At 40.6% G+C, this 27057-nt stretch overlaps 1 protein-coding gene across 1 annotated transcript in view; it reads right to left on the bottom strand.

Moving 5' to 3' along the window:
• The window catches only part of LOC124606769 (vacuolar protein sorting-associated protein 8 homolog), a 196609-nt gene that overhangs the window by 149653 nt on the left and 19899 nt on the right, over window positions 1-27057 (bottom strand). The window contains exons 5-6 of the mRNA XM_047138823.1: window positions 8799-9023; window positions 301-480 (exon numbers count right to left, since the gene is read on the bottom strand). Coding sequence (XP_046994779.1) covers window positions 301-480; window positions 8799-9023 — 405 coding nt within the window. The remainder of the gene's footprint in view (window positions 1-300; window positions 481-8798; window positions 9024-27057) is intronic.

Genomic DNA, 27057 nt, shown 5'->3' with positions numbered 1-27057 from the left:
ATCTACATGAGATAATCAATTCTTAATTTTAAGAAATCTTTTATTTTGATAATAGAGAGGCTAGATTATTTTTTTATGAAGACTGTGATTCCAACTTTCATCCTTTAAATCCTTTGCATTCACTATAGTTACTGGAGTTTTTAATTCTAGGTTAATAAGAGCATACTTTTATTTTATTAATAAAAGTTGATAAAGCCAAATCAGCTATTATTTTTTAGCTTTTATCTTAAACAATTTATTATGAATCTAAAAAAATTTCACTTTTCAACCTAGAGTAGCATTATTTGGCCACAAACTCACCTGAAAGAAGTGTAAAGTTGAATCCCTTGCAAAAGCAAGTACAGGATCCACAACTCTACTGGTGTCAGCCATCTGAATTATGACAAACTGCCATGAGATTAGTGGCAGGGACACTGGACTGCTCTGCAGAGGGTGGGTGAACAGGACACGCATCCTTGGTCGAATGCTTACGACAATAACCTGGGCCACAGAACACTCATAATAATTGCTGTGTGTCAAATGTTAAATTATTGCTTGCAACAACCATCTATAGTATATTACACACTTTCTTCAACAATTCTTCAAAATATACATTTGTACATTACAAGCCTGCCAACATAAGGATCATTCAGTCATTTGTTCATAAAGTTCTGCAGACACACTAACAAAAGAGCACCTTCAGGGATACGGAACGAGTCAAGGTAAACATTAACAAAAAGACAGGCAAATCATTGAAACTTAATCTGTACACAGTATTAACAATAATTTATTCTATACTGCTTAATACTGTTTGTGATTATGCCTACTAAATGTAATCTAGTAAATTAGAAGGAAATTTGCTACTTCAAAAAAGCTGCCTTTTCCTCTGTTGTATTAAATAGCTGCTTTTTGTTGTCCACGTATCTTAATATTTACTTTTGATAACAGTGGTCTTTTTCAAAATAAAACAGTTATATACAACTGTAATAACACAGGTCTGTTTACAATACCATAATATTTGTCTTGTAGCTTTCACACACACACACACACACACACACACACACACACACACAAAAAAAACACTGCTACTGACATGAATTTCCAGTCCTTGAAGCCAGATAATCAGATAAACTGTAAAATGAGGGAATAATTAAGCAAAATTAATTTCTTTTTGGACTGGTTGGATTTCCAGTTTCTTGCATCATCAACAGAAGCTTGCTGAATACCTTTACACTAGAGGACAACTCCATTATGTACCCTGGACAGGAATGGCAAAGTATCTCACATTGTTATGAAATCCTACAATTTCAGAGAATTTGCAGGTCTGATACATACAGGGTGTTACAAAAAGGTACGGCCAAACTTTCAGGAAATATTCCTCACACACAAATAAAGAAAAGATGTTATGTGGACATGTGTCCGGAAACGCTTAATTTCCATGTTAGAGCTCATTTTAGTTTCGTCAGTATGTACTGTACTTCCTAGATTCACCGCCAGTTGGCCCAATTGAAGGAAGGTAATGTTGACTTCGGTGCTTGTGTTGACATGCGACTCATTGCTCTACAGTACTAGCATCAAGCACATCAGTACGTAGCATCAACAGGTTAGTGTTCATCATGAACGTGGTTTTGCAGTCAGTGCAATGTTTACAAATGCGGAGTTGGCAGATGGCCATTTGATGTATGGATTAGCACGTGGCAATAGCCGTGGCGCAGTACGTTTGTATCGAGACAGATTTCCAGAACGAAGGTGTCCCGACAGGAAGACGTTCGAAGCAATTGATCGGCGTCTTAGGGAGCACGGAACATTCCAGCCTATGACTCGTGACTGGAGAAGACCTAGAACGACGAGGACACCTGCAATGGACGAGGCAATTCTTCGTGCAGTTGACGATAACCCTAATGTCAGCGTCAGAGAAGTTGCTGCTGTACAAGGTAACGTTGACCACATCCCTGTATGGAGAGTGCTACGGGAGAACCAGTTGTTTCCGTACCATGTACAGCGTGTGCAGGCACTATCAGCAGCTGATTGGCATCCACGGGTACACTTCAGCGAATGGTTCATCCAACAATATGTCAATCCTCATTTCAGTGCAAATGTTCTCTTTGCGGATGAGGCTTCATTCCAACGTGATCGAATTGTAAATTTTCACAATCAACATGTGTGGGCTGACGAGAATCCGCATGCAATTGTGCAATCACGTCATCAACACAGATTTTCTGTGAACATTTGGGCAGGCATTGTTGGTGATGTCTTGATTGGGCCCCATGTTCTTCCACCTATGTTCAATGGAGCACGTTATCATGATTTCATACGGGATACTCCACCTGTGCTGCTAGAACATGTGCCTTTACAAGTACGACACAACATGTGGTTCATGCACGATGGAGCTCCTGCACAATTCAGCCAAAGTGTTCGTACGCTTCTCAACAACAGATTCGGTGACCGATCGATTGGCAGAGGCGGACCAATTCCATGGCCTCCACGCTCTCCTGACCTCAACCCTCTTGACTTTCATTTATGGAGGCATTTGAAAGCACTTGTCTACGCAACCCCGGTACCAAATGTAGAGACTCTTCGTGCTCGTATTGTGGACGGCTGTGATACAATATGCCATTCTCCAGGGCTGCATCAGCACATCAGGGATTCCATGCGATGGAGGGTGGATGCATGTATCCTTGCTAACGGAGGACACTTTGAACATTTCCTGTAACAAAGTGTTTGAAGTCATGCTGGTACGTTCTGCTGCTGTGTGTTTCCATTCCACGATTAATGTGATTTGAAGAGAAGTAATAAAATGAGCTCTAACATGGAAAGTAAGTGTTTCCGGACACATGTCCACATAACATATTTTCTTTCCTTGTGTGTGAGGACTGTTTCCTGAAAGTTTTGCCGTGCCTTTTTGTAACATCCTGTATATGATTTTATGTACATACACTGAAGCAGCAAGTGAAAATTTGTACCAAGGCCAGAATCACACCTGGGTCTCCTTCTTACTACAGAGATGCACTAGTCACTAAGCCACCTTGGTACAGCAGTTCACACAACTGAACGTATTACCCTGGCATACCTTCTTCCTTGACCGAATTCTCAATGTCACACCAACCCACTTTAAATTCTCCCTTACACACAATGGAATATGAAAATATTGTGGAATGTACAGCTGCTACTCACCATATAGCGAAGCTGCTGAGTCACAGATAAGAATAATAAAAAGACTGTCAGAAAGCAAGCTTTCAGCCAACTCTGCCTTCATTGGAAATAGACAAAACACACACACACACACACACACACACACACACACACACACAGAAAGAGAGTTTCTGACAGTCTTTCATTGTGCCTATCTGAGTCGCATATTTAGCTTTCATATTTGTTTTGTAGTTTGATTCTTAATTTCTTTCCGAGTGTTTGTGCGCTTGCATATTTAATTACATAAAATCCATACGTATTCTCGTATTTGAGAGGAGTTATATTGCTTATTGATAGCTGTAAAGTATAAATTCGTGGAGTTGTTAGTCAATTGTTTGTTTTGGACAGCCAGTGCTTTCTGTTTATTTTGTAGGGCCAGTCAGCAGCAGACAGAGGCCTTTGCAGTCTTATCTGTGCTTGCAGAGTGACGTGTGCGAGCAGCCGTAGCAGAAACTAGTCGTATATTCAGTTTTTCGTATTAGTTCCGCAGGTTTAATTCAAATTACTTTGTGTGTTTGTGTGGTAAAATTTTTCGGATCTTTGCATATTTTCGAATTAGAAAGGGGTAGTATCAAATTTTAATAACGGTAGAGTGTAACATCATGTAGGCGGTTGTCATTTGTACTAAGACAGGGGTAGGATCGCACTGTAATATCTGTATAGTGGCATAGTCGTGGTCATTTGATTGCTTGGTTCATAAGTAATTTTTCATATATCGCAGCTCAATCTGGCGCTGGTGACGCAACTGTGCAGTCGCATATTGCTGTTTTATTTGTTGCAACTCTATACGTCCAGATATTAGCAGTAGGATGGATAGGGTGTGTGCATGCTGTGTGCGGGCGCAGGAGGAACTGGCCGCAGTTTTCGAGCAGCTGAGCGTGCTGTTGGCCACGGTCACCCGCCTTCAGCCTGCTGCCTCGAAGTGCAGCGACGGCGGAGGGTCTGGCACGTCGCTTGAAACACCCCAGGTGTCGCTTGCTGCGTCCGCTGACTCAGCCGCCGAGGCACCTTCTAGTGTACCCGGTGCGTTGGGGCCCCCCCTCACCTTAGGATGAGTGGCGGACTGCAACGCGTTCACATCACTCAAGGCGGAGGGTCAATGTGTAGGCTGGCCAGCTGGCCTCGCCTTTTCATCCTGTCAGTGGGCAGGTGGCCGCTCCTTCAGCAGGGCCTGAGCAGGCACACGGGGGCAAAGGCTTGCTGGTTATTGGGAGCTCCAATGTTAGGCGGGTGATGGAGCCCCTTAGGGAAATAGTATACAGGGCTGGAAAGAATTCCAACGTGGGCTTGGTTTGTCTTCCGGGGGCCTCATCCAAGATGTGGAGGCGGCCTTGCCTGTGGCTATCGACCGTACAGGGTGCAGTCATCTGCAAGTAGTTGCTCACGTCGACACCAATGATGCCTGTCGCTTAGGTTCTGAGGCAATCCTCAGTTCGTACGGGCAGCTGGTGGATTTGGTGAAGACCGCTGGCCTCGCACGCGGGGTGCAAGCAGAGCTCTCTACTTGCAGCATCGTTCCAAGAGTGGATCGGGGTCCTTTGGTTTGGAGCCGAGTGGAGGGTCTCCACCAGAGGCTTCGTCGACTCGGTGACGGTCTTGGTTGCAGATTTCTAGACTTGCGTTATTGGGTAGGGAATTGTAGGATGCCCCTAGATAGGTCAGAGGTGCACTACACAAAGGAAGCGGCTACTCGTGTAGCAGAGTACTTGTGGCATGCACATGGTTTTTTTTAGGCTAGGCAGTAGTACAAGGTGTCCGGACGAACACTCACCAGTCGACGTGCATGCAGCGAAATCAGGATGCGCTCAGTGTAAAGACACTTCAGCTATCAAGATATTAGCAGTAAATTTTCAGAGTGTTCGGAATAAAGTTCCTGAATTTACTGCCCTCCAGGAAGCGTGTGGCGCGCTAATTAATTCTCGGGACTGAGACCTGGCTGAACCCTGAGATAGGAAGCTCAGAAATATTTAGTGAGGGTTGGAACGTATATCAGAAAGACAGATTAGACACCATAGGAGGTGGTGTCTTCATTGCAGTTGACAAAAATATTGTGTCTACTGAGATTGAAGTAGAGTGTGATTGTGAAGTTATCTGGACACGTTTAACAGGGCTAGGAGAAATAAAGTTAATTGTTGGGTGTTATTACCGGCCACCAGGTTCCACCGTGACAGTTCTAGAATCATTCAAAGGGAGTCTACACTGTATCGCAGAAGTACCCCGATCATGCTGTATTAGTCAGAGGCGACTTCAACTTACCTAGTATAGACATCCCAGTCTTGAGCAGCTAAATCGACAGCCAACGCGTTATGGAAATATTTTATATCTGGTAGCCATGAACAGACCAGACCTCATCGACGGTGTCAGTGTTGAGACAGGGATTAGAGTTCATGATGTTGTCATTACGACTATGGTTACGAAAGTTAAAAAGTCGGTCAAGAAGGCGAGGAGAGTATTCTTACTAGAAAGAGCAGATAAGCAGTTCTTAACATTCCACTTAGTACATGAATCGACTTCATTTACTTCCGATACGATGGACGTGGAAGAATTATGGGCAAATTTTAAACACATTGTAAATCATGCACTGGAGAAGTACGTACCGAAAAAGTGGGTTATGGACGGAAAAGATCCACCGTGGTTTAACAGCGGAATTCGGAGAATGCTCAGGAAGCAAAGACAGTTGCACTCGCGGTACAAGAAAGACCATGAGAATGAGGACAGGCAAAAGTTAGTAGATATTCGTGCTGCTGTAAAAAGAGTGATGCGCGGAGCATACAACCACTACCACTGTCATACCTTAGCGAAAGATCTTGCTGAAAACTCAAGGAAATTCTGGTCTTACGTAAAATCGGTAAGTGGGTTGAAGGCTTCCATCCAGTCACTCACTGATCAGTCTGGCATGGCAACGGAAGACAGCAAAACAAAAGCTGAAATTTTAAATTTAGCATTTGAGAAATCTTTCACGCAGGAGGATCGTAAAAACATACCGCCATTTGAGTCTCGTACAGATTCCCGTGTGGAGGACATAGTGATCAAGACATCCCTGGGGTTGTGAAGCAGCTGAATGGGTTGAAAATAAATAAATCACCAGGTCCTGATGGGATTCCACTTCGGTTTTACAGAGAGTACTCTACTGGATTGGCTCCTTACTTAGCTTGCATTTATCGCAAATCTCTTGTCCAACGTAAAGTACCAAGCGAATGGAGAAAAGCGCAGGTGACGCCTGTATATAAGAAGCGTAGAAGAACGGATCCTCAAAATTACAGACCAATATCCTTAAGATCGGTTTGTTGCAGGATTCTCGAACATATTCTCAGTTCGAATATAATGAATTTCCTTGAGACAGAGAAGTTGCTGTCCATGCATCAGCACGGCTTTAGAAAGCATCGCTCCTGCGAAACACAACTCGCCCTTTTTTTCACATGATATCTTGCAAACCATGGATGAAGGACATCAATGGATGCCATATTCCTTGACTTCTGGAAAGCGTTTTATCGGTGCCCCACTGCAGACTCCTAACTAAGGTACGAGCATATGTGATTGGTTCCCAAGTATGTGAGTGGCTCGCAGACTTCTTAAGTAATAGAACCCAGTACGTTGTCCTCGATGGTGAGTGTTCATCGGAGGTGAGGGTATCATCTGGAGTGCCCCAGGGAAGTGTGGTAGGTCCGCTGTTGTTTTCTATCTACATAAATTATCTTTTGGATAGGGTGGATAGCAATGTGCAGCTGTTTGCCGATGATGCTGTGGTGTACAGGAAGGTGTAGTCGTTGAGTGACTGTAGGAGGATACAAGATGACTTGCACAGGATTTGTGATTGGTGTAAAGAATGGCAGCTAATTCTAAATATAGATAAATGTAAATTAATGCAGATGAATAGGAAAAAGAATCCCGTAATGTATGAATACTCCATTAGTAGTGTAGCGCTTGACACAGTCACGTTGATTAAATATTTGGGCGTAACATTGCAGAGCGATATGAAGTGGGACAAGCATGTAATGGCAGTTGTGGGGAAGGCGGCTAGTCGTCTTCGGTTCATTGGTAGAATTTTGGGAAGATGTGGTTCATCTGTAAAGAAGACCACTTATGAAACACTAATACGAACTATTCTTGAGTACTGCTCGAGCGTTTGGGATCCCTATCAGGTCGGATTGAGGGAGGACATAGAAGAAATTCAGAGGCGGGCTGCTAGATTTGTTACTGGTAGGTTTGATCATCACGCAAGTGTTACAGAAATGCTTCAGGAACTCTGGTGGGAGTCTCTGGAGGAAAGGAGGCGTTCTTTTTGTGAATCGCTACTGAGGAAATTTAGAGAACCAGCATTTAAGGCTGACCGCAGTACAATTTTACTGCCGCCAACTTATATTTCGCGGGAAGACCACAAAGATAAGAGAGATTAGGGCTCGTACAGAGGCATGTAGGCAGTCATTTTTCCCTCGTTCTGTTTGGGAGTGGAATAGGGATAGAAGATGCTAGTTGTGGTACGAGGTACCCTCCGCCACTCACCGTATGGTGGATTGCGGAGTATGTATGTAGATGTAATGTAGATGAGACTCAGCATCTCCATTAGTGAGTAGCAACTATCCTTTTTATAATATTGTCATGCTTATACAAATGAAATGATAATTTCAGAGATTTTACTGGTGTCTCACAGGAGGGGGAATTTAAAGTAGACAGGGGCAGCAGTGAGAATATGGACCAACGAGAGAAGCATGTTAGGGTAATCCTTGCAGTTGTGTGAACTACTCTGCCAATGTGATTTAGTGGCTAGCACACCTATCTAGTAACCAGGAGACCCGGGTTCAATTTCTGGCCCTGATACAAATGTTTGCTCGTAGCCTCAGTTTATATTAATAAAATCTTGTACAGTGTTTGCGCAAATCAAAGTTCAGCTGAAACAGATATTTATCATCAGCAGAAAAAACAAAAATTAAATGTACTGGAAAGTGAGTAAGAATTAAATGAGACTGTAGCAAGACATGTGGTGATCTACATTTAATATTATTCTTAAAGCTAATTTCTGATGAATAATTACTTCATTTTAAATGTATTTCCCTGGACAATAACTCTGTAAGACATCAAGGGCTAAAAGTATGCAAAATAAAACACTCATCATTAGGTTAACACAATTAGATACTTTTAAGATCATAAGGTGCTGGACTGAGCTTTAACTGGTTTATCTATGTATTGACTCAGTTTTAACTTGTTATAAAATTGGACCCCAAAGGAATTTTGTGCACAATGTTTCATTTGGTGTATGATCATTAATGCCTTTATTTAGTGCTAGCAGGGTTTGAAATTACGTATTATGAGCCTCTGTGTTTGTCATGTAGCGGCAATAGGCCCACTGGGCTATCATCTGAGCTGTATCTGCTATGGCAGTGTTTGGGTGCTTGATTATTGTGCTTGTGTAGTCAGCAAACATTACAGGTTTTTATCCATACTCTGTTGTTCGTCTGTTTGAGAAAGTTGTACATAACAGACTTGTTTCTTCATGAAAGATTAACAAGAGCAACATAAAACATGTCACATATCCCCCATATAACCTGTTAAGTACAGTGTCAAGCAATAAGAAATTACTGATTTTTTCTACGTCAACTATGTTCTGAATTTTATTTGCCAAAACTTACTTTTGAAAGTGTGGCCATTGCTATGAGGATGACCCCCTGCAGTGGATGTGATGACAGCTGCTGATGGTGGAGGAGCAGAGGTTCTATGCATACCACTTCCCCCCTGCTGCCCGAAAAAAGGCATTTTGAATCACATCCTCGCATACCCATTGTCCTCCGGAAATTTAGTTCGAACACAGATCCTCCACTGTCACTGCAAAGTGCAAGAGTTGGTGAATCTGTAAACTGATAATGTACAGATGTTACCGCAAGTTCTAATGCAAGACAAACAAAGATTAGAAAAACAATACTTCACAAATTGTGTTCTATCTGGCTTTAAAAGCCACGATATTCTACCCCAAGTTTCACTTAGCTGAACTGTGACGTAAGTGGAGGACGACAGATGGTGTGGTGGGAACGAATTCCGTGACAAGTTATGCCAGTTCAGGAGGAGTATAATCTGATTGGCTGCCACGACAGGAGCCAGTGGAGCAAATCTCTAATTTTAATTTACTAATATTTTATAAAACATACCTCAGATTTAATTGTCTATCATGCTAAATATTCTCTCAGTAGCAAGCTATCATCAAATCACACCAGATGTCATTATAACAACAAATTTCATTAACACCAGAATAACGATAGTCAGATGAAGTCCTTTGTGCATCTTTGGCTCCTGCCTAAACATGTATGCTGAGTGAAGTGATTTGTGCTGACCACCACAGCTTGGTGCAGGAGCCCTAGACTGACAGTCGAGTCGAGTATGAGGGGCGATACAGTATAGTTCACATTATGAGCCGCACGATTAGGAACTGAGCTGCACATCTTATAGAAAGATTTATATATGAAGAAGAACGTCTGCATATAAGTCATACAAATCTCTTGTTTTATTCTGGTCTTGATGAAATTTTGCACACTTTACCTTCAAGATACGAGCAAGATGACAGTCTACATAACATACTGTATATGTATGGAATACATAAAGGGGAAAGGTTGTTACCAAAAATCTCTAGAGGTTATTGGCTAATTTACTTCAAATTTCTACGTTAAGAAGAAACAATGAAAATTAACGAAAAATTGAATGCCTAACAAATGAAATACAATGTAGTAAACTGACTGCAATTTCTATCGCCAGAATAAATTACAGTGGCAATACATGTCTTTGAGTTAGAGCCATGAGATGTCACTAGATTGTGGGATGAGTGAAAGCTCGAGAACCTGACAGAAACGTTTATTGCAAACTTTTATTTATTGATTAAATGCCATTGCTACATATGACATACACTCTAGAAGATATTTTAGTCTGCGTTTCACATATTTTTATTATTAACACTCGAGTGGGTTCATTTGGATATAAAGTGCACCCCAACTACAAATAACATTATCTTATACCTTTTCATTGTGGTTTTACAGTTGTGAGCGGATATCTATTCCTTCGTTATTTCTTCAGCTAACAGTGTGAAAAGTTGTGCTGTCATATAACAAAGTCAGCAGCAGTGTTTCTTTTATAACGCCGAGCTAGGTGCGAAAAAATTTACAATTCATGCAACAAAATGACCACAATCCCACTATGAGACACTTGACTACAAGATAATTAACAATTGAATAAGCAGATGGCTGGTATATGAAGCAACTGCACTGTTTAATAATTTGGATGGTTCATTACTTAGCTGTAACACTTATGTGTCGACAGAGTGAAATAATGAAAGTATATTTTATTACCACTCAAACAATGATTCAGTTTGTATAATTTAAATTTATTTTATCATTGTTTCATTACATTGAGATTGAATGGTGATACTGCTCATACATGATTACGTTGGCAACATAAATACAGCTATTCACAACACATGCATGAAGTACGCCACATGCCGCTCGCATGATAAAAAAAATAGGGCACCTGCTTGAAGGTTAAGATCGACAGTGTTGTACAAATGCTAATGCAGGTTGTGGACATAATACCCACAAAAGTCATTATATAGTGGAGCAATCAAAAGATTGAACAGAACTTGAGATTTCCTGAGCTGCGACGTAAACTGTTCAAACAGTTCGAGTCGTGCTCAAATACAGCCCTACTTGAAAGAGTGAAAACTGAGCTGAAACAATAGAAGACAAATTCTCCATGGTGCAACTAATCATCTTTTCATACGGAAAAAATACAAAGTTTGTGAAAATTTGCTTGAAGAAATGAATTAAAAATGCTGACAGAATATCATTTAATTCCTACTGAAGTTTAACAGACATATTAAAGTTCCATTTATTGAAGTTCTGTTTATCGAATACTGATTATAAAGCACAACTCAACTTTCTCATGGAGCAAATGTTTTAAAGTCGTATTCATTGCTATGAAAATCAACAAGGCACACAGCCAATCTCCTTGTGTGGCATCCTGGGCAACACCAGCTACTGGAGCTCGTCTAAAGTAATCACAACTCTGCGTGCAAGACAAAGAAGATCAGAGCAGAAAATGTGTAAATTATTTTTGTGAACACAATTCCTACAATGTTAAAATACTTCCACTGGAGGATACTTTCACCAGCTCCCAGTGACAGAGGCCAACAAAGAGGGGAAAGTTGGATCTCAAACACCAACTGTCAGAGATGCAGGCAAGGGCACATTCTGCACCAATGGAGGGGGTAGGCTTGCAGATGCCCTCAACTTGCTTTAAGAATGGACATCCTGTGAATGCCCTGGTGAAAAATGAGAAATGTGCTGATAATTTGTGGACCTCTGCAGCCAATGTGATTGCACATAAACATGATAGCATCAACAACGCACATGTGGAGGCATGTGAAACTCTGGGCTGGCTGCAGCTGTTTGGCCTGCCGTAAAAAGTGAGAAACATGCTCATAATTCATGGACTCCTGCAGGCACTGAGATGGAGCGTAGACACAAGGTGCCAAGAATGCACACAGCGAGGCATATGTACCTATGGAACTGCGGAAGAAGTAACAGCCTGTGTACGAAAATGTTTACCAGACAGTGAGAAAGTTGCTTATAATTCACAAATGCCAGCACAAATGAAAGATCATCCAGGCCTCACACAGAGACAGCTGTTATAAAGAAGTGTTGTGTGGCTACTTTCACAGCAACTAAGGAATGTGGAGAAACATGATAACAGCCTTGACAGTGAACACTTGAGAAAAATGCCAGTTCCCAAGTCACACATCAGTCCCTGCAAGATGATAAATTTCAGCCTGCATTGGGAGGCATGGTCATGCAGTGGCAATTACTCATTGGGTGTCACTGCAAATTTAGACTGCCTATAACAATGTTGAGAGGACGAAACATTCGAGGAGTCTGTGACCTAAGTGGAGTGATGAGAAATGAAGGACAGTTGGTGAGATAGCGAGAAAGTAAGAGGACATCGAGGTTCTTTCAACCATTATCTACTTAGTCTGCTGACTGATTCTGATCCTTACTCCCACCCTAATGTTCATCACTTTTTCACTTATTCTTTTACTGTTCCATGATAAGTGGATGATCACTTATGGTCCAGCACTTGGGAATGAAGCACTCACTGGAATATTACAATTTTTTTGCCTAATCTCCATCTCCTAACACCAATATGACACTGTTTTGGTTATGATAAGCCACAACAATCAGCTCACAGAGACTATTCTGGGGCCTCACAGCAAAGGCATGGAAGACTGGTGAGAGTTGCCGACTCACTGCTGCACAGCTCTGAGGTGACGCACCATACTGACCCAGCATCTGCCACTCATCATGACACACGACTACCAAGAATTGCAAGAAGATTGATTCTCCCCTCCTTCCACTTAAATAACTGAGTCATGTCCATGCCCAGTCCAATCAGCACTGAGATTCATAATTTTGTGTAAAAGGTATTGTAGTAAAAACAAACATTTCATGTTTTTATCCTCTAATTAATCTGCTAAATTTGCTTATCACACCCTTACTCTCATACTCTTTTGCTGTTTGCTTTCAGTCCCTGATTGGAGAAGTCAATTATTAGCTCCCAGGGTGGCATGATCTCATTAGTAATCTGCATGTCATTACATGCCAGGAGATGATTTTCAGTTTACTATGAGGCATTTAATGTAGAAGACTTATTATTGTTTCAAACATGGGCTGTAATACCCGTAACTTTGCAGGCATAAAGTGTTCTGATAGAAGTTCAGGTTTGCTGCTACATGATTCATGTGCTAATTAAAGAAAAATCTCTGGCATCCCAAATTTAAATCTGACTGATTATTTTGTAGCACTGAGAGCCTTAGGCATATGTTCCTTACCATCTCACCTCAAGAACAACAAACCAACATCCTGAGTGTCACATCTGCACAAGGATTATGACATCTTTGAAAACACCATTACAGAATCTCAGTGTTGGTGCAGCAGGGAACACTTCGGCCCCTCACATGTCCTGAATTTCCAGTATAAATGTGAACAGTTACATGTTATATGTGGTAACACACAGGAGGGAATAAATGAATGAATGTGCAGTGCACGGGTTGCACTGGACAGTGACTGCATTCATTACATCCAAGCACTACCCTCCAGTCACTCTGACCTACGTATTTCCTTTCATTCTTTTTTGTATCGCCATAAAATATACAACCAATTTATGAAAAAAATAAAAAAGATCAGTTCATACCAGGCACACTGTAATATTCTACACTGAAATGAAGCAGTACTCATAAGAAGTTATGTGGGAGTGGGTGAGGGTGGGGGTGGACTGCAACATTCATTCTCTAATGTTTACTCCTTTATGTTTGTGTTACACGAGCGACTTTCTAGTCATCATCAACCATTGTAAAGGGGCACTTCACACGTCGGCATGTACATCACTTAACAACCATTTAAGGAGTGGGTTGGTGATGCCAATTATCAATTCACTGTGGTAAGTACTAAAATCCTTAGTATGCTGAAGACTGTGCACACAAATAAACTGTAGAGTGCTGCTGCTGCTGCTGCTGCTGATGATGATGGGAAACAATGGCATCATATGCTGACAGTGGAAGGTAAGGCAGTTTTTGTGACACTCACTCAAGTTGTAATACTGGATTTTAGCAGTTTATATCTTCCTAATCTTTATTTTATTGTTTGATTTTTAGTGATGCATATTAAATGTTGCACGATGACTTGATATTTTTTTAAGAAATGTTCTCTCACAAGAAAGAAAAAATATCTGAAAGCAAAATGTAATTTTGATTTTACAGTACCTGTAAGAACAAACCCACACTTTGCATAAACAAGAGTGTATATAGATAAAAATGTTTTAATGAGAATTATTTCAACAATGAAAGAGTCAGCTCTATTTAAGGAGAAAAACTTTTTGGGTATTATATGGCAATTAGAAACATAATGAGAGACAAACCAAATAGGCACTATCTACACCTTCTAAATATTGTTTGTCAGTTTTGTATATATGTAAGATTAGATTAGATTCAGTTTTCGTTCCACAGACCCAAAAAATGACATGATTCTTGTGGGTGTGGAACATGACAGAAAGAATAACATAAAACATTTGAATATAATACTTACTACCCTGATCATTTGTCAGGAGATTGTCAAACTAGGTGAATACAATACAGTAAACTGGAACAGCTAAAATTTACTGAATATGCTGCCAGAATGAAACACTGTTATGAACTATTAATAGATTTATCATACACAAAATACCGAATCTTGACTGTTGTGACAAAGTGCTGTCAAAACTGAAATGTAACAGACATTTTTACTTACGCTGGCCCAACAGTCTCTGTTAAGATATTCATCTATAGAGTAGAAGGAGTTGCCTATCAAAAAGTCTCCCAAACTCTGTTTAAACTGTGCTTTATCTTAAAAAAGTTTTTAATGGTTGCTGGCAACTTATTGAAAATGTGTGTTCCTGAATATTGGACCCCTTTTTGGACCAAGGTAAGTAATTTTAGGTCTTTATGTAGATTGTTCTTATTCCTAGTATTGATAGTATCTATTGAGCTATTGGTTGGAAATAGATATATATTACTTGCAACAAATTTCATTAAGGAATAAATGTACTGAGAAACAGTGGTTAGAATGCAAAGTTCCTTAAACAGGTTTCTACATGGTGTTCTTGAATTTACACCACAAATTATTCTTGTAACAAGCTAAAAAGTTTTGCTCGGTTTGATGAGTTAACTCAGAACATGATCTCGTATGACATGATAGAATGAAAATAAGCGAAGTATGCAAGGTTTTTTATATTTATATCTTCTACATCTGACATCATTCTCACTGCAAATACAGACTTGTTTAGATGCTTAAGCAATTCTGTGGTATTCTCTTCCCAACTGAATTTATTATCGAATCGTAATCCCAGAAATTTAACACTGTCAACTTCTTCGATCTGCATGTCTTCATATGTTACACACATGTTGGAAGGAAATCTCTTATAGGTTCTGAACTCCATATAGTGGGTCTTTTCAAAGTTTAATGACAGTGAATTAGCTTTAAACCATTTATTAATGTCAGTGAAAATTTGATTAGCAGCTATTTCTAAATCTGTACTTGACTTGCTAGTTATTGCAATGTTTGTATCACCTGCAAACAAAACAAACTTAGCATCTGGCAATGTAACAGACAAGAAGTCATTAATGTACACAAGAAACAGCAATGGACCCAAGATGGAATCTTGAGGAACACCACATGTAATTAATTCTCAATCAGATGAAGACTGACTGCTTACTGCACAGCTATTTCGCAACGACACCCTTTGTTTCCTTTTAATTAGATAAGACTCAAACAATTTCACATTCTAATTTACTTAAGAGAATGATATTGTTCACACAGTCAAAGGCTTCTGACAGGTAACAGAAAATTCCAGTAGCCTCTAACTCATTATGTAATTATGTAATGAATTAAGTACATTCTCAATGTAAATGTAAATAGCTTTCTCTATATCAGAACCATTAAGAAATCCAAACTGTGTCTTGGACAATATATTATTTGCAGTCAGATGCTTAAGGACACACTTGAACACAATCTTTTCAAATATTTTTGAGAAAGCCAACAAAAGTGAAATTGGGCAATAGTTTGATGGTATCTCTTTATCCCCCTTCTTGTAAAGAGGCTTAACTTCAGCATATTTTAGCCACTCTGGAAATGTTCCACTGATGAGAGATTGATTACACAAATAACTTAAGATAGAACTCAACTCACATGACTACTCTTTGATTAACTTCATTGATATGTTATCATACCCACTAGAATACTTAGATTTTAAGGATTTTATGATGGATGCTACTTCTTTGGGAGACATGAGTGTCATTTGCATTTTACTGAAGTTATTTTTAAAAGACTGGTCTCAGATACTACATTGCACTGTTCATCAAACCTGATAACCCCAAGCTGTCAGTAGCAGAAATTTGATTAAAAAAGATATCATCAATAGCAGTCTCAGAGCATTTACTTACCCTATTTGTGACGTTCACAGTAGGAACTAAATTGAATGATAGTGTTACTGACTGCAGGAATTGTTCACTGACAGGGCTTTTCAATAAATCCAAATTAAAATCACCAACAACCACTATTTCCTTGTTTTTTTACTGTGAGATGGGACAACAGAGCTTACAGATTTTTTTAAGAAGAAGTTAAAATTTCCTGAAGGTGATCTGTATATACCTACTATTATTAAGAACTTATCATAAAATACTACTTCTATTGCACATGATTCTAAGTGCTCCTCTGAGCAAAACTTATTAATATCAATTTTCTTGAAATCAAAACAGTTTCTGACAAATGTGGCAACTCCTTTCTCCATTTTTCTCTACAGAGGTTAGAAGCTAACTTGAATCCTGCAACATTTAACATTAATTTTTTGATAAAGTAAATGCTGATGTTATGCATTGTCTCTGTCAAGAAAATAAACTAAGACTTTCTCTTTGCCATTAATAAACCCTATAATCATTGCTAGTTCCTTGTTTCTGACACTATAGTCAGAATATTTGTGACAAGCACAGTCTCTCTATAATATCACTCTCACTGTTCAAGTGATAAACTGCACAGTAGACAGCACTCAAAATTTAGGCACTGACATGTAAATAAAAACAACCACCCATGACAAGAGTGTCCCAGAATAATAATTGCTTCTCATTATCCATATGCATGCCACTTATCCAATCAGTACTAACATAAACCCAGTTACTCCATGGATGGAAATTGACTGTGTTATGAAACAAATCACACTGGTGAGAAGGCAAAACTCATCATTTGTGCCTTGCAACTATTGTTTATTATTACAATGGAGGAAGTAAATAAGGAGTACACAAGTTGTGTATGAAGTCTCTGTATGCAAAATTTTTTCAGGCTATCTATTCTTTCACCTTTTCTTTAGTTCTTCCAGATATCAGAGGGAATTATCTCCAGTCCACATATAAAATCCCTTTGTGGAGGAGACAGGTGTGAGATAAAGAAGCAACCAAGTAAGTGGTAGCTGTGTATTGTTTTTCATTCAGAGGAGTTACTGATTTAAAACAAAACTGCAGACATAAAAATCTACTTAATTGTTTTGGGTAAACTGAAACAGCTTTTTCCTCAGAAAAATCAAACTCAGCACTATGAAACAAAAGACAATTTCAGCAATAGCAACACTAATGCCAGTCCTACATCATTGCATTGTTTGCACACAAGGATTTGTGAAATCTGAAGTGCAGAATACTTCTGGCTTCTGACCTAAAGAGTTTAAGAGCCAAGGGAAAGTAAACAAACAGCAACTGGAGGGACCAGGAGACTTCAATTTTGAACAAGAGCACACTGCTGGAATATGATTACATGGTGCAAGAACGTTGAAGGCAGGCTGCAAATTACCTATTCTGACACTAATGGAGTCCATCACACTAAGGTGACAAAATCCAGGATGGAATAATTACAATATTATGAAAAGGAAAAATTGCTAATCATCACACAGAGGAGATGCTGAGTTGCAGGCAGGCACAACAGATGGACTGCTAAACATGGAAGCTTTCAGCCAAAAGACTTTCTTCTAACAGACACATTCACAACTCTCACACATGTGACTGTTGTGTTTGCCCCCTGAGGCCAGACTGTGAGCACATGATGGGAAAAGAAATCTGGGTGGTAGGGGCAAAGAGGAGGCTAGGGTGTGGATGGGGAGGAACAGTAGCGTAGGGGTGTGTGATGGTAAAGTGCAACTCCCACAAAGAACACTTCACCCAAATCACCCACATTGATTCTACCAGCGTGTGTAGTTGCTTGCAGTGGGCCTCAGTGGCTGGAGACAGTGGTCAAGCGTGGTTGCATGAGTGTGTGTGTGTGTGTGTGTGTGTGTGTGTGTGTGTGTGTGTGTGTGTGTGTTTTGTCTTCTTCAGAAGAAGGCCTTTTGGTCAAAAGCTTACATGTTTAGCAGTCTGCTTGTTGTGCTTGCCTGCAACTCAACATCTCCTCTACATGGCGAGTAGCCTCTATCCTTTCATAATACTGTCATTATTCTATTATGGATTCTCCATTCTTTGATTATGTCTAACAGCTTTTCTTCCATCCCACAACCCAATGCTACTTTCCTTTGTTACTACTCTTTAACACATTACTTTACTTGGTATTTATTCTTTCTCTCTCTTGTTTCCTGTGATTTACCAGTTGTCTTTCTAATTGAAATACACAAACAGTCTTCACGAGCCTCACTGCATCAACCATCTTGTCTGCATACAGCACACAGCTACATGACAATGCTGATTGTTGGTGCAGCATCTCATGAGCCACATTACTCCCACTGATATAATTAATCCTCAGCCTTCAAACTGGTCATTCTTCCTGCCTCACTCTCACATATTTTTGTACATTATTTTCCATACCTTCCTATGCCATAAAACCTTTTTGTACCTCTTACTTCCAACTCCCCCTCCCCTCCCCTCCTGCTCGCTTCTTCTCCTCTCTTATTCTAGTATGCGTATACGAACTTCACTGAATCCAATCATATCTGTTGTCCTCCATTTTCATATATATCTGTCCACCTGTCTGCATTCCAGATTATGGTCCTTTTATATATTTTTCTTTCTGATCTCATCGTGTTTCCACATAATTTTCAGCTTGTTTTTGCCTTTCACTACTGGCCCTAATCCCTATGACATCATCTTGTTTACACATACTTCACTTGTTCATCCACTCCTACTCAACCCCTGCTCCCAACCCCTTGACTCATAGCTCATATCTCTGTAACAGACCTAGATGCAAGGCCTGTCGCATATGTCGTCCTACTATCACCTACTCCAGTCCACTCACAAGCACCACCTATCCCATCAAAAACATGGTTATCTGTGACTGTGACCAAGAGACAGCTGGTCCACCCAGTTGCCCAGCATGTTGCCCAACACAACGTTCTTCACTTCAGTGATTGCTTCACAGCCTGCACTATCTGGATCCTTCCTACCAACACCAGCTTTTCTTCACTGCATAGGTGGGAACTCTCCCTGCAATATATCCAACGTTCCCATAACCCCCCTAGTCTCAACCTTCATTAGTCCCTGTCCTTCACCCACCTATCCCCTCCCTGCTCCTACTCCAGCACTACGCAGTCTTCTATTCCTCTAGTCTACCAACTTCCCAATTGTCTCCTTTTTCGCCCTCCTCTCCTTATCTCCAGTCATAATTGTTCCCCACTGCCACCGCTCCCGCCCCACACCCATCTAAACTCCCAGCCCCCCCCCCCCCCCCCCCCGCCCGCCCCCATCTCCCACAAGTAGCCCTTTACCTCACCACCCAGACAGTTGCTTATAGTGAGGCCTCAGTGGCCAGAGAAGGTGGTTGTTTTCACTTGTGGTGTGTGTGTGTGTGTGTGTGTGTGTGTGTGTGTAATCTTGCAACCACTAATAACCACAAAAACGGCTTATACAGCATAAATGGTATCTTGACAGTGGATAACTGGCCTATAACAGCTGGAGGAGAGTTGAATAATAGAGCTTGATCAGTCAATTTTACCTCTGATGTAAGTAACTTGTGAGGATCCTGTACACACTGCATATTCAGATATACGTGCAAACAGATAATTTATTCCAGTTATCTTCTGATATGCAACTCCAAGAGTCACTGCACATTGTATTATGAAGCCTTTAATTACAACTTGTCAGCATTCCTGGTTCCGATATGAAACAGTATTGTGATATTTCCAGTGAATAGTGTCGCCCATTTTTGCTTTGCAGTTTCCACAGACATGATAGGGTTGATAGAAGATATAGAGAAGATCCAATGGAGAGCAGCGCGCTTCGTTACAGGATCATTTAGTAATCGCGAAAGCGTTACGGAGATGATAGATAAACTCCAGTGGAAGACTCTGCAGGAGAGACGCTCAGTAGCTTGGTACGGGCTTTTGTCAAAGTTTCGAGAACATACCTTCACCGAAGAGTCAAGCAGTATATTGCTCCCTCCTACGTATATCTCGCGAAGAGACCATGAGGATAAAATCAGAGAGATTAGAGCCCACACAGAGGCATACCGACAATCCTCCTTTCCACGAACAATACGAGACTGGAATAGAAGGGAGAACCGATAGAGGTACTCAAGGTACCCTCCGCCACACACCGTCAGGTGGCTTGCGGAGTATGGATGTAGATGTAGATGTAGAATCTGGTTGCTTAGAAGGCTGTTGTATGCATCTAACCACTCATAAAATCTCAAACAGGTATAACATGTCCCATTTTAATGCCTACCTTGCTTGTGATGTATTCATAATAACAGAAAATGTTATATAAGGGAAAAAGAGAAAATTTTACTTGTTAACTGACGGAAAAAGGGAAAGAAAGATAAATTTACTCCCATTATTTATGTTGTGTCTAGACAAGACAGCCTAGACACAATGAAAGGAAGCCGAAAGGCACGCGCTAAGTTAAAGCAGGATGGCGTGAGGTCTGAAACAGGATACGTAATGAATGCTATAAAGAAAAGTACGTAGCTTCTGGAATACTTAACTTTAATCCATCCTTTTGGTACATCTGGAGATTGTGGCGATACAAGTGAGACTCTTTAGATACATGCAATGTTACTAATGGTGCCTTGCTAGGTCGTAGCCATTGACTTAGCTGAAGGCTATTCTAACTATCGGCTCGGCAAAGGAGCGAGGCTTCGTCAGTATAGTCGCTAGCTACGTCGTCCGTACAACTGGGGCGAGTGCTAGTCCATATCTCGAGACCTGCCTTGTGGTGGCGCTCGGTCTGCGATCACACAGTGGCGACACGCGGGTCCGACATGTACTAATGGACCGCGGCCGATTTAAAACTACCACCTAACAAGTGTGGTGTCTGGCGGTGACACCACAATTTATTTAGTTTTCATTACATTTGCATATAATCTTTAATGGTGACTAGTTTCAAATGCTTGAGTTCATTTTTAAACCACTGCATATAGCAGAAGGTACAATACAGTCAGAGCAGCTTTGATGATACTCATTCAAACTACTTACGAATTTGTTCAGGTAAATCAGCAGTGATAGCATACAAATTATTGGCATTCATATACCCCATAACAATAAACATTTATTAACAGATACACGTTGATATTAAGAAGCAACACCTTTAGACTTACAAATTGCAATAAATTACCTTAAGAATGATGTGTGTGTATTTGCAAAGATGTTCTCACTGTCTACTCTTATAAAACTTTGACAAAAACAAAACAACTGCTGACTGAAACAAAAATGCCTATGGCGGCCAGCCAATGCATTCACTGATAGCTATGAAATACAGTAGTTAACTTCTATTTGCTACATCAGTCACTTAGAGAGAAGCGGAGCATCATACAAAAATCTTGCCGGAAATTGACCTCTGTGGCTGGAGCATGCTCTTCTGTTATGTTGTGTATCTGTTTTGGATAGTAGTGTTCAGTGTTCCTCTGTCAAGTTGTGTTTCAGTTTTGTATAGTATTACTTGTATTTGAGATGGAGGCCAGTTTTGAGGCACAATAGTAGGCTGCATTCTGGGAATAGGTGCATCAGTTTTACCCTGTCTATTGAGACAGTAATAGTCTTATCGTTTAGTACCATATGCAGTGTTCATTCCCCTCTTTCAATCACATTATGTGGGCCTGTGTACATATCTTTTTAGAGGGTTTGACAACATCCGTACATAACATAACATACATGCATGTTTGCACACTGTGATACACAAAGGTACATGCCATTCCATGTCTGGAGGCTTGATGTGGGGCAACAAATGCATGCAGAGTGGCTCCTCAGAAAACAAATGAATTCCGATGGGTCATGGTCTGGTAGCTATGCAAATCTCAGACCAATGAATTTGCTGGCCAGTCAAAGTGTTTTGCCATATAACAAGCTTCACTGATTATGAGCTTAAGTCCATTTTGTAATTAGTGCAAAGGATAAGACCACTGTTAATCAGTCATCCAAGCAGATGGCATGACACATCAATACAGCATTTAAAGAACATTGCCATTGTTCAACCACACCATTGTTCACAGGGTGGTAGCTGGTTGTTCGTTGATGGAGAGCACTGCAGGATTTGCTGAGCTGATTAATTAACTCTGACTTGAATTGTCTGCCACAGCAGACAATCAAGGCAAGACACCCAATTTGAAATGAAGGGAAAGGCTAGTGTCTGCATCGGTATGTTAACTGGTATAGCTTCCAGCCAATGGATAAAGTGATCAGTGGCACTTAACAGATAATGATGACCGCATTAGGAGGAGGAAGTAGATGCACGTCATCAATGTGGACTTGCATAAAGTGCATTGTAGTGTCTGGAAATTCTACAATAGGCACAGGTGCATGACAGGCTGTTTTACTGTAGTGACACTGAAGGCACAAACGAGCCCATTCATGATGATTCTTTTGCAAACCAGGCTAGGCAAAGCATTTTGACACCAGGCAAGTTGATGCTCCAATGGCAGGGTGGCATAGGCTGTGAATGCTGTCGAAATCATGTCTGTGGAAACTGCAAAGCAAAAATGGGCGACAATATTCACTGGAAATATCACAATATTGTTTCATATCGGAACCAGGAATGCTGACAAGTTGTAATTAAAGGCTTCATAATACAATGTGCAGTGACTCTTGGAGTTGCATATCAGATTCTTATGTCTTTGTGGGCTGAATGATATTAATAACATTTTTCACTCTGTCAACCTGTAACAGGCTTATTGGCGACCAATTCATTTATACCACAAATGTAGTGGATATTAGTGCTGAACTGAGCAGTAAATTCCAGATGGATGTAAGGCCGCAGTGAATATTTCTTGTTTTGTCTGAAGGCATACATAAGCAGCTTGTTAGTAAATATCTTAAATTCTATTGTCTCCAACTGTGTCCAAAAGTACTTGATTGCTCCGTACACAGACATAAGTTCACGATTATAAGCACTCATTTTCATTGAGAAGCAGAGAGCTTATGTGAAAACAAGGGAAGTGGTTGCCAAATGCCATCAATTTGCTGCTGCAATGCTGCACCAACAACTGTCCGAGTGGCATCAACTACTAATAAGAGTGGTACATCCAATGCAGGGTGTGACAGGAATGCAATATTTGCTAGGCTTTGCTTTGCTGCATTAAAAGCAGAGATCATTTCTTCTGTCCAGTGGGAGGGACATCTTGAGCCCAGTAACTGCTGAAGTTAGCATTCACAAAAAATGACATAGCTCCTTTATAGTTTCCGACTGTGGAATCTTCATGATGGCTTCCACTTTCTCAGGTAGTGGCAATGACCCTACAGGCGAAATTAGATGGCCAAAAAAAGGTTATCTGAGGTTTGCTGAAAACGACATTGTGTTCTCCTAAGTGTTTGAAAAGCTCCACCATGTGTTGCTGATGCTGCTCTGCTGTGGCCAAAAAGATGAGAATGTCATCCAAGTATAAAAATCAGAATGACAGTCTCTGCAGCACAGAGTCAATGAACCTCTGCAATGACTGAGTGGCTTTGCACAAACCAATGTCATATAAAGACTTTTGAATCAACCAAATGGAGTTATTATAGCAGTCTTCGGAATGTCTTCGTTCGCCACAGGAATTTCCATACAAGCCTTTTCATAGTCCAGTACGCTAAACACCGTTGTACCACTGAGAGCATAATTGTAGTTCCTTAATAGGGACACTGCATATATCTGGAATTGTCCTAACATTCAGTGCATAGTAATCGCCACACGGGTGCCACGTGGCACCCTTTTTGTGTACAAGATCCAGCAGTGAAGACCAAGGACTAGAAGAGGGGTGAATAACACCTTCCCTGAGCACTGACTTATCTCTGTCTATGCAATCATGAGCTAAATGTCTAAGATGGCATGAAATTGGTGGACTATTGCCACTTCAGGTAGTTGTGTTACTGATGGATACTGGTCCAGCAACTCTGTTTTCCGGCTTTCTGCCATCAGAACTAGCTTAGCCCTGTGAATCACTGCATTGCACTAGAATCCAGCAATAGAAGGTCCTGTCACATTGTCTGCAAGCCACGCATTTGCTGCATCAGACAACTGATGATAATAAGCCAGGCAGTCAGTTCCGATTATAGGCTCTGTGACACTCACAACAATAAAACTCCAGATGAGAACATGATGCAGCCCCAAGTCAAACAAAACATGTCCCTTACCTACTGGTGTGCTGTTAGTGACAGAAAGGAATTCTACAGTTGGTGACCAGCGACTACACAGAAAAGTCTGTGGGAAAATGCACAAATCTGAGCCCATATCCAAAAGAAATTTCTGTCCAGTCTTCCGGTCTCTAGCGTAGGGGCACAGAGAGTGTGCAGCAATTGGATGCAACTATGTTCGACTGCTGATGCTGTTTGGGTAGGCGCAAGCCGAGATGAATTTATGCAATTGATCCCCAAAGTCCTGATGATACCATATTGTAGTTGGCTGCTCTGTGACACTCAGAACTGAGGAGTTCATTCTGGAACAACTGCCTGATCTGTTGTGGTAACAACCTCTAACCTTGCTTTAACTGTGTCGAGCCAGTAGTTCACACATTTGACTCGACACAATGTCTACTTTGACAGACTATTTTAATCTGCTAACATCACTGCTGATGGCGCACTGTTGCACCCTGCAGTATTGATTGATGGCAGCACACTGCATCCTGAATCCAGTCAGCCAAATTTGCGACAGCTGTCAGATGCTTCTACAGCTTTAATCTGAGATGGGAGACAGCTACACCAGAGTGTACAAAGTAACGTGTTGGATACAGTTCCTACACTGACTTTAATACACAGGTGCCTTACGACTGCTTCCTGTCTCCAATATCTTCTTGCCTTAACACTTGAGGCACATGATCCTCTCATGATGCACACATTTGGCGAATCAATGACGTCTTCAGTTATCGAATGAATCTTCTACAGGAGGTGCTGTGATTACTTCAATTTCAGCCATATACTGATGGTCAAGCTGACTGACCACTAGAGTAAACTTCATAGAATCCATGGTTATTACTGCACAAAGAAAACTATCTCCCACCTGCACAAACCAGAGCCCTGGATTGGGAGGCCAGATTGGCAATAATCACACAGCAAGTCTTCACACTGTCCGACATTCAGTACCTACAGTCTTTGAGTTTAGAAATTGAAAATTCTGTTGACAGTCACAATAGTTTGTATTATTCTTCTAGTATCTGTAGACTGATCATGTCAGGGTTGCCAATTTTGGAGCAGCTGTGGCAATAAGCATCTGAAATACTTATGCTTGTGTTCAAGTAAATCAGCCGTGACAGCATACAAATTAATGGTGCTTGTAGAACTCATAACAACAAATGTTTATTAAATGATACATAAAGCAACATTAGATACAAGAAGAAACATCTTCAGACTTCTCTAGGCACAATGTGTGTATTTGCAAAAAAAAGTTCTCTTTGTCTACTCTCATGGAGCATCAGTAAACAAAACAAAACCATCACTGGTTCCAAAACATGAAAGCCTCTGTTGGCTAGCCCATGAACTCACTGACAGCTATGAAATACATTAGGTGACTTATTCATTACAATATTAATAAAGGTATAAAACACAAAATGTTAAAACACATAAATAGTTTTCCAGTGTAGGAAAGTGTCCCAATCTAATTTAATTAAATAATCACTTAAAATTAGTTAAAGTTGAGCACGAGAGAACAGGCATTTAGGTACTGGCACAATGAATAATGTTTACAAGTAGTTCAACACAAACAACCATTTTACTGAATCAATTAAACTACTACAAGGAGCAATGAAATAAACTCAAGAATTAATAGTTCTTTGTGATTTCTGAAACCAAGATGCACACTACTGATATAACATGCTAATATGATGAACACTAAATAAAACATTGGTGTCATGAGGCATGGCAAGAATAGTGCCCTCGGTAGTGATTTGTCCATAAAATAAACTCTCTAGACACAGTCCAAAATGAGCTCGGTGACACACACTAAAGTCATTAACTCATCACTTGCTGTTCACCAGCACTAACACAAATTTGCAGACATGAGACATGAAATAACATTTTTTGTGGGGGAAATGGTCAGGGCAAATCTCAATGGAATGAGACCCAGTCTTCACACGAGAGTACTGGCTGTGAAAGGCAGAAGCTCAAATCTTGGCTAGAACCCATGTGGGCACATACACTTGCTGGTGGGAGAGAGCAACTTGGGGTGCATTGCACTGCTTTACTGCATTGCAGGTGTACAGATGGTGTGGCATGAGCGAGTCTGAATACTTCTGCAACAAGCATTTAAGAATCAATTCGGTACTGTGTACAGCACTACTTGAAATACAAAGTCTGCAGCCATGTGGCATGTCCTTCACAGCGTGTCCGCAGGACTGAACTCCAGTTTCGTTGCTCAAAGAGAACTGAGAGTATGGATAGCTAGCTATGTTCAAAGCTATTGCCTTGATTCCACTAGCTAATGACCTTGATAGATGGGTGTCTGATTGCTTGGCAGAACAGAGAGCTTTGGATGGAAGTAGTCAGAGATGACAAATAAATAACCTCCGTGCATTAGCAGATGGTTATATGTCAACTAGATGTGTACAGAATGGGGCCAGACAGCTAAAACCAATATGCGGTGAAGGGCCTCAAGATTAAAGTAGTTTAATACATTGGTTATGACATACCTGCATCTCTGATATTTGGCTGTAACATATTTCAATTGAACATTCAAAAGACTTGTCCGTACAATAGGTCAACTTAACAAATGTGGCTAGGAGAATTTGACAGGTGTCCTCAACTGTTTACTATGCATTTATACATCCTGTCATCATACCTCACCAGTCTAAATTTACGGCAAATAGTACCTCACAATTTCATATTGAGATTCCCAAATAATTTAACCACTTGCTCTCAGAACTTTGACTAGGTCTAGTCAAGAGACTGATACAGAGAAAA

Source organism: Schistocerca americana, chromosome 3, assembly GCF_021461395.2.
Source record: "Schistocerca americana isolate TAMUIC-IGC-003095 chromosome 3, iqSchAmer2.1, whole genome shotgun sequence".
Taxonomy (NCBI): domain Eukaryota; kingdom Metazoa; phylum Arthropoda; class Insecta; order Orthoptera; family Acrididae; genus Schistocerca; species Schistocerca americana.
The sequence above is the reverse complement of the archived record's forward strand: the minus strand, read 5'-3'. Positions and strand labels throughout refer to the sequence as shown.